The following is a 14,426-nucleotide window of genomic DNA, read 5'->3' as shown; positions in this document are numbered from 1 at the left end:
GATATAGATTGAGTACTTCAGACCAATTTAATACATTTTTTTCATAACAATGCTTTTTAATTTGTTTTTATTTTTTTGGAAAATTGTTTGGATGTTTTTAATACGCAATTTATTGTTTTGGGCTTAAGCCGAAAAGTATGAAACGAGTTTTTTATTACGCACCAGGCCTCAATGTCTGGCTCACACATACACACACGCGCAGAGGCACACACATGCTCTCATATTGTTGCAAAATTAATGAATGTCAAATGCATTTATTGCACCTGCATGCTCTCTCACGTGAATATATTTTTATTGACGCTGCACACACATACATGAGTAAAAAAATGGCCGCAACAATTGTGGTTGCGATGCGCAAAAACAATTTGCTGAACTTAATGCCGCTTTAATTTCATGTAATAGTCAGAGCCAGCTGGCAGTCAAGTGTTAACACAAATGGCTCCAGGGAAACGCAGCACCTTCTCTCTCTCTCTCTCTCGTCCATACATCATCACAATTAACAACAATAGTTGTACGTGCCTGCGTGTGCGTCTGTGTGGTGTGTGTTTGTGTGTGCGTTGAAGAGTGGAAGATATCATTGCGTTGCATACTCGAAAGCGTCACCGAAGCCGCTCCTTGCCAACTAATTGAGTTTCGGCTCACGGCTTAATTCTCCGACAAAAAGTTCAACCTGCCGAAAAGTTTTCACACACCTGCAGCAATTAGAGACTACAAATCGAATTGTTGAAAAGATCTTTGTGTTTTTGCATGTTCAAAGCATTATTCGGGTTCAATCAAGGGCCACGTCACAATTGCCCTGGAGAAATTTAAACTTTAATGTCATTTCGTACGGTAGTTAGTCTTTACATCTCTATCTATCTATCTATGTATGTACGTACGTATGTCTCTATCTCTATCTCTCTCTATGTCTATCTACTACATATGTATATCTCTGTCTCTCTAATTGTCTCTGAGTCCATGTTGATGTTGTTGTATTGCTTTGCCTGGCCGTAATTTAAACGTTTCTCTACACGTACTTGTATTGAGATTTGTGTAATTCAAACTAAGTATACGACCCCTTGACACCAGCAAATACTCACATTCGATTCTTCTTGTTGGGTTTCCAGATGCGGCATTTGAGTTGCATGCCTTGGCATTTGGGGAGCTTGGACATAGGTATTTCTTCTGAACACACATCCATAGATTTTAATCAAAACGACCCCAAAGATAAAATATTGCCTGGTTTTCTCTCTCCCAAAATTCAACTTAAGAACACTTCTTCCCACTCCGCACTCTACATCCTCCGTGTGGCATGCAATTTGAATGTCTTTGTGCGAAGCCAGTCGTCAACAAGCAGAATCGAACGACAGACACAGACACTGACAGCACGTCATGGAAATTCTCCGTTGCAAGACCATTAAACTTTTCTCTTTGCTTTGGTAAACATTTGCTTTACCAACTGTCCCGATCCAAAAAAATAAAAACAAAAAAAAAACAGGCAACCGACGCACAGCCAGCGTTCGTTCCGTGGGTTACAGCGACCTGTTCGTGCTGAGCAAGAAGGACATGTGGGACGTGCTGAAGGAGTATCCGGCGGCGCGTGTACGTCTGGAGTCGATAGCCGTCAAGCGCTTGGAGAAATACAAGAAGGCGCCACTAGAAAAAGGTAGGCACTTGTCTTATTTATCCTCGGCCTCTCCCGCTCCTGACACGCCGCTTTTATGCCCTTACCTCAACCATTCCTTATTCCCCACTCCCACACTCCCACACTCCGATACACCCGAACAAACACCACTCGAAATTCAAAGATACGAATACGACTGCCCCAGAATAACACGATTCGATTGTTTTGCCTTCCGTTCCATCTTTCCTTTCCTTTCATTTCATTTCTTTCCGTCTGGTGGATGATTTTGGTTATAAAACACAGTCAAATACTTTAATATAGTTGCCATGGGCCGGTGCCAGTCGACGCCGGGCTTGGTCGAGAGCTGTGGCCGCACCTCGCTCGAGGACATGTGGCTGCCCCCAGCGCCAACTCCACCAGCCCCACTGGTGCATCATCCCCTGACACACCAGCAACATCATCAGCAGCACCAACCGCTACATCAGCACCAGCCGCAGGCGACGCAGCAGTCCTCACAACAGCACGGGTACAGGTGAGCCCCAAATAGATTACTCACCCACATACTCACTCAGTCGTTTTCTTCCCCAAAGTCCGCGAAGCTATGCGGACCGTCTGGTTCGGGCCACAGACTCGCCCAGATCGGTCAGCCCCAGTGCCCATGGCTCCGAGGAGCGTCCCCGCAGTCGGGCCGCCTCACATCACTCGATTCGACCCCAATCGCAGCCCAGTCACACAGGTATGGGGATGAAGTCACGAAACGTAAGCCTGCTTAAGCTATCATCTATCTGTGCTGCTCCCTTAGGTCACATCTGCGACTCCAGCTCGCAACTAGAGTGCTATGGAGCGGGCGTGGGTGCGGTTGGGGGGGGCACAACCCCTCTACTGGGCTCCCACGAGGCACTCGAGGACGAGATCAAGCGGTTGAGAGAACGCCTGCATACGGTGGAGTCGGAGAACCAGGCTCTGAACACGAAACTCTCGCAACAGCAGTGGGACCTCGAGAATCGCCTGGCCGAGATCGAGATGCAGATCTGTGGAGTGTCGTCCACATCCAGCGTGGATCCGGAGAACGAGACGGAGGAGCTGGAGCGGAATCGAGAGAGTATCATATAACACGGGAGCGTGCTGCCCCATCAGCCGATCGGTATGGTGTACATATCATGTTCCTCATGACTCCATGATCATCATCGATCATCTGAAAATCGAAAACATCAATAGAAACAGCAATCTGGCGAAGAGCGAGCGGAGAAGAACGGCTGGACAAAAACAAAAAAAGACTTTGAGATCGCCATCACCTTCATAAAGCATCTCTCTCTCTTTCGTTCCCTCTCTATCTATCTGTTGCTTGTGTTTCCCCATCACTCTCTGTGTTTTGTATCTATGTTTGTGTGCATGCGGTTAAAACACCCCATTGCCAAATCGTTTGACTAACCAGAAAACCCCAAACCATGACCAGGAGCAGCAGCAGCTATACAGCAGCACCCGAAACCAGCAGTCGACCAGGAGGCCGTGACGCTAGAACAGTCGGAGCGGACTGAAGTTGGGACACAGACCTATGAGAAATGCAGCTCTTTATAGGATAGGTCGAAAGCAAGAGAGATAGAGGGGGCGGAATACATCACCCAAGATGTTCAATTAAAATCTTTTATGATGAAGCGACTCACAACACCAAAAAAAAATAATGGCAATGCCTCAGAAAATTGTTCAGCCGCCACCACCGCCGCTACAGAAACACACCCAACACCACTGGACTATGCCGAGTGTACATATATGAATGGGAGTTACCACAATAGAGATCAAAATATCCCAGAACCTAGGCTAAGATATCCGAGTCCCCGAGAGAGAGCGGGAGATCGTAAGTCGATGAATGTATTGTAATTAAGGATATCGGAAAAGCTTTACTAGATACTCCGAAAAGAACTTTTCCCAGCCCTTAACTCGTTACACAAAACTTACACTTTTTCCATACTAAGAACCAGAAATATACTCGTATTGATATTTATACAATATAGACATCATTAGTCCTAGACTTTTCGGCTATTTTAAAGGATACATACTAGACAACCGAAACGGGTACCGATTCTCCCATTGTAAATACTTTGCTCCAGGGCCTAACTAGAATTATTATCGCTGGATGGGATGAATTGGATAAGAGAATTAAGAATAGATCATCTAGAAAACTAAAAACTACAAGATTACTTTAACTCATGAGTGTAACAAAATTAATAATTATATATAAACATATACATACATATATCTATTGTAATATTTGCTAATTGTAATTCGAAAAAAAGAAAACTAACTAGATGTGTATATGGGAAACGATTTACTTTAAAATTGAAAATAATGCGTAAACAATTTATGAACAAACTAAGCGAATATTTGAAAAATATTTGTACTATTGGAAAAGAACTGCCAGAGCAAAACACCACACATAAAACACAAATAAAAATAAAAAAAAGAGAGGCAATATACATATAGCTAACAACCAATACCAAACCCCAAGAAATGTCTCTTAGCCAGAATCAATAATTGAATTAGTATAAACGAGAAAACTCTTTTAATGCAATACTAAATTGTACTACTATATGGTATATCTATGTAGACGGTAAGAAACTAAAGTTCTAAATGTATTAAACTTTAGTTAGCCGCCCCATAGAACCCAATCCCAAAAACCAAACTGAAAACCAATGCTGAAGATTGTAGTCGACAAGAAAGATATTAAGGTAGAGGTAGAGGTAGAGAAGAGAGAGGGTTCTGTAGCAGTACGCAGAACGCAGTCTAGTCATCCCCATAATATGGGGGCCAGCGGTGCGAAAGGAAGTTTCTTTAGCTGTAACTCTAGCTATACTTAGTTATACCATTAGACGTGTACAACAGAAGACCAAAAGGAGATCCGGATCGCTTGAGATTTTACTTCTGTGCTTCTACACGGAACACCAGAGATGGTCTCGATAAGGAAATCTAATAAGTATATACATAGCTAACTTGAATAAGATTCTTAACTTTAGTGAGTGAGCAGGCGTTTGGATAAAGATGCGTTTGAGTATCTGGATAGGGAAACGAGAATGGGGACGGTAACGGTAACGGTAATGGTAACTGAAACGGAACTCATTTCATTCTGACGATAGGATGATAGGCCGCCAAAAGTTGAAACTCAAAATTTTGTTAGGATTCCTCCTTAGATTTTTGTCCATGAAGTACACTTAATTTCGACTACATGTAAATTCCTTTTCATATTTTTCAACCTAATTACATTTCGGAATATCAAATAATGGATTAATAATTAATTAATAATTACAATAAACATCAAATGGGGTTTCATCTAAGACAAAAACATATACCAATCCAAGATGGAGTCAAACGAAGGCAGAGAACGAGTTTGAGATACTTTAGTTAGCCAATTATTGCCAAATTTGAAGTTGAATAATGTAATTTAATTGAATTTTGATGGCTTATTAGCACGCTTATCGCAGGACAGGACCTGGACCCTGTCACGTTTGTTAGATTTATTCCCATTGATTTCTCCGCAGTTTTCTGTTAGAGCGCATACTACAAATACATATATCTGTTGTTGGGAATACCCGTATAATACAAGGAACTACATCGATTTGGTTGTGTTGTTGATGCAAAGTGTGGGCCAGGCTTGCTGGTACGTAAAGAGGTGGCTTGTGTAATGACAATTTTATTAAATTAATTTTATGCATTGAGATCTATGTATGTATGAATGAAACGGAGAAGAAAGAACATTTAAAGCTTTATTTTTACTATAAATTAATTAATTAATTTATAAGATTAAACAATAAATCAAATCAGCATTGACTTCATAGCCGAACAAGACACGAACGAAACAAATCGAATTCAAATGAATTAAATCTCGGTGATGTTCGTTCATTTTATAAGAGATCACCGAAATTCAGATCAGATCGAATCGAATCAGTTTAGAGAAGGCCCCGATTTGCAGCAGGTAAATCGAGCTTATTGTGTGAGCATTTCAAAGCCGTTTACATTGCTGAACACTCTAAAATCTGAAAAGGGTAAAATGAAAAAAAAAGAAGAAAACATAAAAACTAAAATACAAATAAAATCAAAACCAAAAAAATTCTTAAGATATGAAAACTGTTGCGTTTCTCTATGGTTCGGGGGAAAAACATCGCCTCATCGAGTGCCATCCATCGATCGATCGTGGCTGCATGTCGTAATCAATGAGATCTGAGAAAAAGCCGCAAAATTGTTCAATTACAACAGTGGAAACCACACACTCATCGCATTGCACTCCGCTGCCGTTGCGACGCCTGCAATTAACGAGCTGCTTGAGTAGTCGAGTCCATTAAACGGCTTTAGAACGAGCCCGAATGCCTCGAAATACCTGGATAGACCCCGAACCCAAACCCAAACCCAAACCCAAGCCCGAACCCAAACTCGAACCGGGCCTAGAGCCACCTGAGCGAATTGAGAGCCCAAAACAAAAGCGCTAACAAAACTGGCAAGCAAAACAAGCCAAGATCAGGCCCGAAACGATGACGTAGCGGATCGTTCCAATCCAACTTCCACTGGAAGCCAGAAAAGCTCGCGACTGGGGCCGAAGCGTTGCGTTGGGGATCGCTCGAAATTGAAGCTCGAAACGGGCCAGCGGCGGAGCTGCCAATTTTAGTCGTTGTGAGCCACTCGTGCGCGCTGGACGTGTTTGAATTTGATTGCTAACCCGCGTTTCCCTCCCCCACGAATCGAAGTGTAAGCAACAAGTGTCAAAAGGGAGACAAAACCAACAAGATCCGACACCATCTATCTATATATACCTTTTGGGCATACATACAAGTACATACGTGCATGCATATACTCGCAGTCGTATGTACTCGCATGCGCATATTTGTGCCGTGTTCCCTCCGACTTTTTAATAACTTTTGGATCGCTCTACCCTCGCACAGTGCCGCGTCACTCCCCGTCTAACGTTCATCTTAACAATATTTTTTTTATGGATCTTCATGTGTCTCGCTCTTTGCTTTGTGTTTAATTTTTAATTCTTTTTTTCGCTTATTCCGCTTTGGCTTTGTGGTTCCGTTCGCTCGAAAGACTGGCGTGCCGTGTGGCGAGGCGGACTTTTGTTCTAATTTTGAGCTGCTGCTTAAATTAGAGGAGATATCTTTCGTGTGGAATTTGTGCTAAACACGTGAACGGCTCGGTGCGGGGTGTAGCGACGCGACGGGATGGCGGCCGTTCCGTGGCGTGTGAATCGGCCAAAACTAGCCCACAATCGTACTCATAAATACTAAAAGTCGCAGGCGGGGTCTAGTCCGACGAAATTATTCAGATATCTGGCCGGGCCGGGCCGAGCCGAGCCGGGGCTAGCCCATTGCATAATATGCGAATGCGCGGAGAAGCGAAAACAAAACCGAAAGCGAATCTGAATCTGAGTCTGAGTCTGGCTCTAAGTCTTGCCTCTGAATCTGGTTTTCCGTTTTCGCTGTTCGATTGGTTTCCTCCAAAAAGTTTCGGGCCCCAGCCCCAGCGGATGGCTGACTCTTTGGAAACCTTTTCAGACTCCCAATTGTAATCGCTGCGGCTTTTAAGCGAATAAACGAAGCAAAGTAATGAGCAAAAATTAAAAAACAATAGAACACAGACCCCAGAATGGGGAATGTGGCAAACGCAGAGGCACGGGCATGGGCATGGGCACGGGCACGGGCACGGGCAAAGCAAGGCTTGGCTGCGCTTTGGCGACGCCTAACGGCATTAATCAAAAGACTGAAGACACAAACTTGGCTAAGGCCCAAACCGTACAATCGTAGAATTCGTACGGTGCACAGGGAGGGTTTTCTATCCATGACAACAGCTATAAATGTTGCCAAAAGCAAACGCTTGTTGGGCCCCGCCAATTCCATAGAATCATGCCTTAATGAGCCATCATATACTCCAAAGGCGTGGCCCTTAAACATTTGGCATGTGTTACAATCGGTTTTGGGCCAACAGGAAATAGACTTGCAAGCAAAAAATAAGACAAATCTAACAGAATTACATTCCGTTTAGTCTTCAAGCATGGACAACTTAGTTCCACCATCTAAGTATAGTCTACAGATATCCCATTCATCACTATAATTATGGTTCTGTCCTCCAGTCTGGTTAGTCTCCAACATTTCGAACTTAATGACGATTTCGTAGAACATTTACCAAAATATATTCCCACAGCAGCAGCAGCAGCAGGAGAATTTTTAACAGAGTTGTAGCTCTCAAAATCCCTCCAGTCATTCACAAATCAATGACCATTTGGTGCTGGCTTTTGGCAAAAGTCAAACTTGAGATCGCACCCACGTTCAGAACGAGGCGTTGAACCACGCAATGTGGGTGGCTGCCAGATGACAACGACGGCTACGACGACGACGACGTCGAGGCAGATCTGTGTGGGGGTTGGCAAGGCAAACAAAAAAAACATATAAAATATATTCGGACAGCAAGCAAATCGAGAAGTGTAAAAAATACCAGACACCTACGTGCTTAAGTCATTCTATGATATGGATATACTATACTTTCGTATGGGTATCCACATATCTATCTATCTATAGATTTACCAATGCAATACGCTGACGCTGACATATCGTTAGATATTTGGAAATTACGTAATGCCCTAAACTAGGTGTGTTTGCCTGGCCCTCTTCTACCAATTTTAGTCACGACAAAACGATGTTAACACTTTCCTTGTTTGTTTGCTGGCCCTCTAGAGTGAGGAGAGTAGGGGAGTGGATCGGAGCGGAGCGGAGCAGAGCCGAGTGGAGTTGACCAACTGTGCAAACTGCCAAACAAAGGCAGGCGGTCAGTGCGTCAGCGACATTCCCATTCCCATTCCCATTACCATTCCCATGACCTTGTCCAAGCTGAATATAGAACACAGAGTGAGGTGGAGCCGAGTGCTGTGGGCTGCAACTAATTAGGTTCATTGCCAATGTCAAGTGTCAGTACTCGTAGATGACATCAGCCGGGGATCACTCATAATTCGGAGGAGTTGCTCCCCCAGCCTTTTCTCCGCTGTTCCGCCATTAATTTATGCAATTCAGGCAACGCAATTACTTACGTACTCTCCAGTGTCGGCCAGTGTCACGTAAAGACATTGCTCAGACAACTCATCCAACTCAAACACTCGCAGATGAGTACGGTGAGATGAGTGAGAGTGATGTCATCTGCGATGGGGGTAAACAGTTTGAATTGTTTGCCAATCAATAGTATTTGGAGATCTGCATATAGCACCGGTTCAGAACTGGTGTTGGCTATGATATACATGCTCGGTTATGGCTATGGTTATGGCCTTATGAGTGCTAACCGGATTTCCTATAATTAAGTCTGCTAGACTCTGTTTGACGCCTCGTTGTCTTCGGTCTATGGGAGCCGTGGCACTATGCCAAGAATGCAGAAATCCAAACAGAAATCTTGCCACTGGGTTTGAACATTGTTGCCACTGATTGCTGTCGAGCGGGGGAGCTAAACAAAACAGTCAACTTTCAGTTTGCTCTAATTGTTAGGGTAAAAGTGCGACAAGTGAAAACAGCCAGACAATTGACAATTGATCGTGGCAGATTTCATTACTAGCCGTACTTTATTGTTATTGTTATTGTTAATACTATCAGCAGCAGCTCCCACGTTTACACCGAGCAAACCTCGGCGGCCTTCTGGAGTGGCTTTTGTGAAAGACTTATACACATGGCACTCTGCCCACCAGATCTCAGCGGGCCCCAGCGAATTGTGTTGCGGCGAAATTCCAAACTAAGTGATTTCTGTTATTTTTCAGACTCTTTTCTGTACGTGTACGAGTAGTATATTCAATTTTCCTTTTCGCTCGCTTCGTTTGGGCTTGGAGCTGACGAAACCAGTTTTATTTTATAGCCAGATTCAGATTCAGAGATATTCGCACATGAGCCCACCACATTTTTGCCTCTCTCTCTCTCTCTCTTTCTCTCTCTCTCTCTTTCTCTCTCTCTCTCTCGTTGGAGCTTTGAGCTTTGGGGCATGACGTCATGGTTTGTTTTGGCCAGGCCAGATCTGAGCAAGAGAGAGAAGTTACACAGCACAGCTCCCAGCTCGTAGCCAACAGTCCCCATTGAGCCACGAACGTGGGCAAACGAAACTGAAACTGAAACTTGTTATTGTTGTGTCGCGTCTAATCAATAAATGTTCTTTGGCTCTCGTTTCCCGATCAGTGATAGATCATAGCCATAGCTATATGTATGGAAAGTAAAGTGAAGTGCGACAGTGCGAGAGTGCAGTGAGAAGAGCGCCAATACGATGGACGTCAAAGACATAAAGGGCGCCAAGGTGACGCATGCGGGTCTTCTGAAGCACAACACCGATGGCAGCACCGAGACGCAGAAGATCACCCACGCGGGCCTGGTGGCCCGCAGCCCCGAGGGCACCGCCGCCAAGGGCATGAACATACGCGGCAACGAGGATCTCTGGGTGGAGATCCAGGCGAACACCTTCCGCAACTGGGTCAACGAGCATTTGCGCGAGACGGGAATGCAGGTGAGTTCCGCTGTCAGTCGCTGTCAGCGGGTTATGCAACACTTTCTGGCTGACCGATCAAGCGAAAAAAACAATTACATTACCAATTCAATGGGGCTAGTCGGGGGATGGCTAAGTATGTAGAACTATCGAATGGCTGTCGGAGCAGGGCCTGAGAACGCTGATCAGCGGATCGCTGATCGCCGATCAAGCTGAAAGTGAACGCTTGTGTAAGCCGAGACCCCTTCCACGCTTGGGCAGGTGACAAAGCGTCAATCCGAATTATAAACTGGAGCTCTGAGCTCTTCCGCAACTCGCCTTAAATGGCCTGCCTCATAAAACTCAGCTCAACCCGGCCCGCCCGCCCACGCGCCTCAGCGACTTCAATGGCAAGCGGACTCCCCCCGCTCCACAGCGCCAGCATGAGCGATTACAATTATAATAATTCCATGAGTACGTGTACGACTGCGAGTAGTTTTCCAGCAACAATGCATTTGTCAATTATATGACCAGGGACGGGACTACTGGCTGACAGTCAGCCGTAGAGATTTTCTCACACGCACAACACAGTCCAGTCCGACTTGAACCGACCATATTTGGGGGTCTGAATGCCAAGGCCGACGCATCGATGATTCCCATTACCAGTTACAATGCTCGAGCACAAAAACAAGCTAAAGCTTTTGTCCGAGATTGAATTTTCGAGTTTCTCGCATAATTTGTGTGCTTTTTTGTTGGCCAAAATAAACGAGATGAGCAAGGCTGAAGACCCCAGCAGTAAACAGCGCTAATTGAGACCTGGCATCGCGACGTCTATTCGGGTCACCCGGCCAAATGGAGAGTGCCGACAGAGCACTTATTTGTTCTTCGAGTACACCATATACTATTCTAGCTCCGGTGTACGCGAGTACGCGTTTATGACAAATGAAATTGCAATCAACTTTGTATGACATGTGCATAAAAGCAAAGAAGAGGCGCTCCCAGACTTTCCATAGAGAAGGTGTAATACTCTTTCCGTATGGACTATGGAAAAGCCAAAGGCAGCATCTCACGCTGTTGATTAACTCCTCCGAAGGCAGAGGCATTTTCAAAATTTAAGGCCAATTCCGAGAGAGCAGTAAACAACAAATAACAGCCTGAGGAGGAGGCAGCTTGTTAGAGAGCTGCCTCTACTGTGTGCAAGATTTTATGGCATCCAATGAATATTTTCTACGGCTCAAACAAACAGCAACAGACACGCGATTGTTTTCAGTCCCTATCTCCGGCTTGGGTTGGGTCTACGCCTCCGGCTGAAGGCTGACAGCGAGCAGATAAAAAGCTTTATGTCAAATTCTTAAAATCGCTCACAATTGCCTGCACCCGGCCCGGCTCGTCGCCGGAGCATACGGAGAAAGCATCTCCCCGGTGAAGAGTGGATATGTACATATGTATGTATGTATGTATGAATGTATGTGGTGTTCCCATGCCCATGCTCGGGCGGTTCACCTTGTAAAGTGGGCCACGAGTTATGTTGTAGCTGATTGCTCATTAGGAGGGCGGGCAAACAGAGGAACGAACATGCACGGGAGGGCGTCGCACAATGCTAATGATGGTGGAAACTATTTCCCGTTTTTCAGGTCCATGACTGGGCAACGGACTTCTGCGATGGCACCTGTCTGTGCGCCCTCGTGGAGGGCCTGCAGACGCGTCCGCTGAAGCCCTCCTGGAACCGGCGGCCAGCCAACCAACATCACTATCTGGAGAACGCCACCACGGCCCTGAAATCCATCGAGGCGGACCACATCAAGCTGGTGAACATCGGCAATGTGGACATCATCAACGGGAATGTCAAGCTGATTCTCGGCCTAATCTGGTCGCTGATCGTCCGCTACCAGATCGGGCGCAGCAAGTTCCCACCCCGCAAGCTGATGCTGGCCTGGCTCCAAGCAGCACTTCCAGACTGCAAGATCACCAACCTGACCACCGACTGGAACAGCGGCGTCAATCTGGCGGCACTGCTGGACTACTGCCAGCCGGGCCTGTTCCCACACTGGCGCAGCCTCGATCCTAGTCAGAGTGTGCGCAACTGCACCAACGCCATGAACCTGGCGCAGCGCGAGTTCGGAGTGCCCAAGGTCCTGGAACCGGAATACCTGGCCTCGCCATGGCTGGACGAGTTGTCGGGCATGACGTACCTCTCGTACTTCATGAAGCCCGGCGGTCCTGGCTACAATGCCACCATGCGATGGGTGAACACGCAGGTCAAAGATCCTGTGAAGAATTTCACTGTGAGTAGATCGATATCACAGTAGCACTGCCCCTGGATTCATTCTTAATTGCATTTTAATTTTGCCTCATTCCTCTCACACACAGACCGATTGGAATGATGGACGCGTCATGTGCGAAATCATTAAGGGACTGGGCGGCTCGGCGCCAGCGCCGGAAAAGCTCAGCACAGATCCCTTCCACTACGAGAACAACATACGGAAGGCGGTGGATGCTGGGGCCAAACTGGGCGTACAGCCCATACTCACAGCCAAGGACATGGCCACCCCGGAAGTGGAGCATCTGGGCATCATGGCCTACGCGGCCAATCTGCAGTGGGTGCCCCCACGTCCGCCGTTGTCCGACCTGGTCAACGTTTATTTGGAGAGTACTTCCGGACGGGTGGGCGAGCCGGTGAGTCATGAGGCACCATGCCGGAGTGAGTGTCGTTAATGCTTAATGCTTGTTTCACACGCAGACGCATTTCCGCATCGATGTAATGTCGCGGGACATCAGCCTGAGCTCGGTGCGCTGCCATGTGGTGCCGCCTTCCGGCCAGCCCGGTCAGACGGTGCGCCCGAATGCCCATGGCGAAGGAGTCTACGTGCCGGAACGGTACGGCATGCACGAAATCGTGGTGGAGATTGGCGAGGACAGCCTGGGGGGCCACTTCTTCCGCGTCCTGCCCCGCCAGCTGCAGGTGGCCCCGCCCGGCATGGCCCCCTGTGCCCTGGGCAGCCTCGTCGAAGTGCTGGTCAATGCCACGGGAGCGCCCAAAACAGAGGACATCCTCGTTACAGCCGTCTCCCCCACGGGCATCTCCCACAACTGTCCGCTGAAGAAAATCGACGAGGGACACAGTGCCATATTTAAGCCGGATGAGGCTGGCATCTGGGAGATAGCCATCACCTACCAGGGCAGGCACATCCAGGGCGGACCCTTCACCTGCGCGGTGTTCGATGCCTCCGGCGTTTCCGTTCACGGCCTCGATGGAGCCATGCCCCTGCGTGCCCACACCTTCGAGGTGGATGCCCGCGGCGTGGGCGTCTCCGGCGAACTGCACGTGGACATTGTCCACGACAAGCATTCGCTGGTATGTTCCGTGGAGAAGATCGTCGAGAACAAGTACCGAGTGACCTTTATGCCGCGCCAGAATGGCAAGTACCGCGTCTACATCTACTTCAATGGCTACGATGTCAAGGGATCGCCCTTCATGTGAGTGTATTGCATGCCAGAAGCATATAGAATGATTTACAAGGTGGATCTCAATCACAGCATGCGCGTGGGGACCAAGGGACGATCGGGAAAGACGCGCAGCAGCCCGCTGCACGAGAGCAAGTATCGCTCGGAGAGTCCATCGATGCATTTCATCTCGACGACGAATGCACGGCACAACGACTACCGCAACGCTTCCTTGTCGCGACACAATACGGCCGAGCGGACCAACAGCTACTCGCCGCAGTACTCGCCCAAGCTGGACACTACCGACTACCACAGCTCCAGCTCCAGGTACTATAAGCGGGAGAGCGAGGTAAGTGAACGAGTGAGATGCATGCGGAGACGAGCATGCATGCGGCACGGGCTTTGTGGCTAACGCTTCCCTGGCACACCTCATCGAAATTGAATGATTTGGCTAACCCACGACTAACACTAAACCCTTGTCCCACCCCGAACACACACTGAAAATTACATTCGACAGGAGAACCACACATCCACACCTCCGCCCCCCCCGATCAGCGGTTCACCGACGGTGAAGTACCTGAACTCAGCGGACCTCTACACGGAGAGCCCCACTGGCGGGCGTCGCGACTCGAAGACCTCCAACAGCAGCTCCATCAAGAACGACTACTACTACGACAAGGAGAACGAGCTGTACAGCCAGCGGCGCGGGGCGGCCAAGCCCAAGCTGACGCCTCCGCGTGAAGAGCGCGAGAGCCAGAGCAGCAGCAGCAACAGCTACCAGCAGCGACACCAGCAGCTGACCAGCACAGTGACCAGCTCGCTTAGTCCAATACCTAGTCCCACACTAAATGTAACTAAATTTTGTTTGTTTCCTTTTGCTATCCCAAAATCCAAAACCCAAAATCCGACGACC

At 47.4% G+C, this 14,426-nt stretch overlaps 2 protein-coding genes across 14 annotated transcripts in view; both read left to right on the top strand.

Annotated features, from left to right (window-relative positions):
• LOC4803848 (cyclic nucleotide-gated channel rod photoreceptor subunit alpha) overlaps positions 1 to 3,498 on the top strand; it is a 57,867-nt gene extending 54,369 nt beyond the window's left edge. For 7 of the 10 annotated variants that reach the window (XM_033377795.1, XM_033377801.1, XM_033377800.1 and 4 more), the window contains 4 exons: positions 1,478 to 1,645; positions 1,907 to 2,135; positions 2,194 to 2,339; positions 2,406 to 3,498. In XM_033377795.1, the coding sequence (XP_033233686.1) occupies positions 1,478 to 1,645; positions 1,907 to 2,135; positions 2,194 to 2,339; positions 2,406 to 2,716 (854 nt within the window). In that variant the 3' untranslated portion in view covers positions 2,717 to 3,498. The remainder of the gene's footprint in view (positions 1 to 1,477; positions 1,646 to 1,906; positions 2,136 to 2,193; positions 2,340 to 2,405) is intronic. The other 3 variants (XM_033377793.1, XM_015183905.2, XM_033377796.1) reach the window with 3 other exon arrangements.
• Positions 3,499 to 6,230: 2,732 nt separating this feature from the next.
• The window catches only part of jbug (filamin-type immunoglobulin domains fbug), a 21,540-nt gene continuing 13,344 nt past the window's right edge, over positions 6,231 to 14,426 (top strand). The window contains exons 1-7 of one of the 4 annotated variants that reach the window (XM_033378053.1): positions 6,231 to 6,337; positions 9,790 to 10,111; positions 11,704 to 12,354; positions 12,440 to 12,745; positions 12,810 to 13,546; positions 13,607 to 13,862; positions 14,031 to 14,363. In XM_033378053.1, coding sequence (XP_033233944.1) covers positions 9,875 to 10,111; positions 11,704 to 12,354; positions 12,440 to 12,745; positions 12,810 to 13,546; positions 13,607 to 13,862; positions 14,031 to 14,363 — 2,520 coding nt within the window. In that variant the 5' untranslated portion in view covers positions 6,231 to 6,337; positions 9,790 to 9,874. Of the gene's footprint in view, positions 6,338 to 9,688; positions 10,112 to 11,703; positions 12,355 to 12,439; positions 12,746 to 12,809; positions 13,547 to 13,606; positions 13,863 to 14,030; positions 14,364 to 14,426 lie in introns of those variants that run through there. The other 3 variants (XM_033378050.1, XM_033378051.1, XM_001360463.4) reach the window with 3 other exon arrangements.

This window comes from Drosophila pseudoobscura, chromosome 3 (assembly GCF_009870125.1).
Source record: "Drosophila pseudoobscura strain MV-25-SWS-2005 chromosome 3, UCI_Dpse_MV25, whole genome shotgun sequence".
Classification (NCBI taxonomy): Eukaryota; Metazoa; Arthropoda; class Insecta; order Diptera; family Drosophilidae; genus Drosophila; species Drosophila pseudoobscura.
This window is presented reverse-complemented; position numbering and strand designations above follow the sequence as displayed.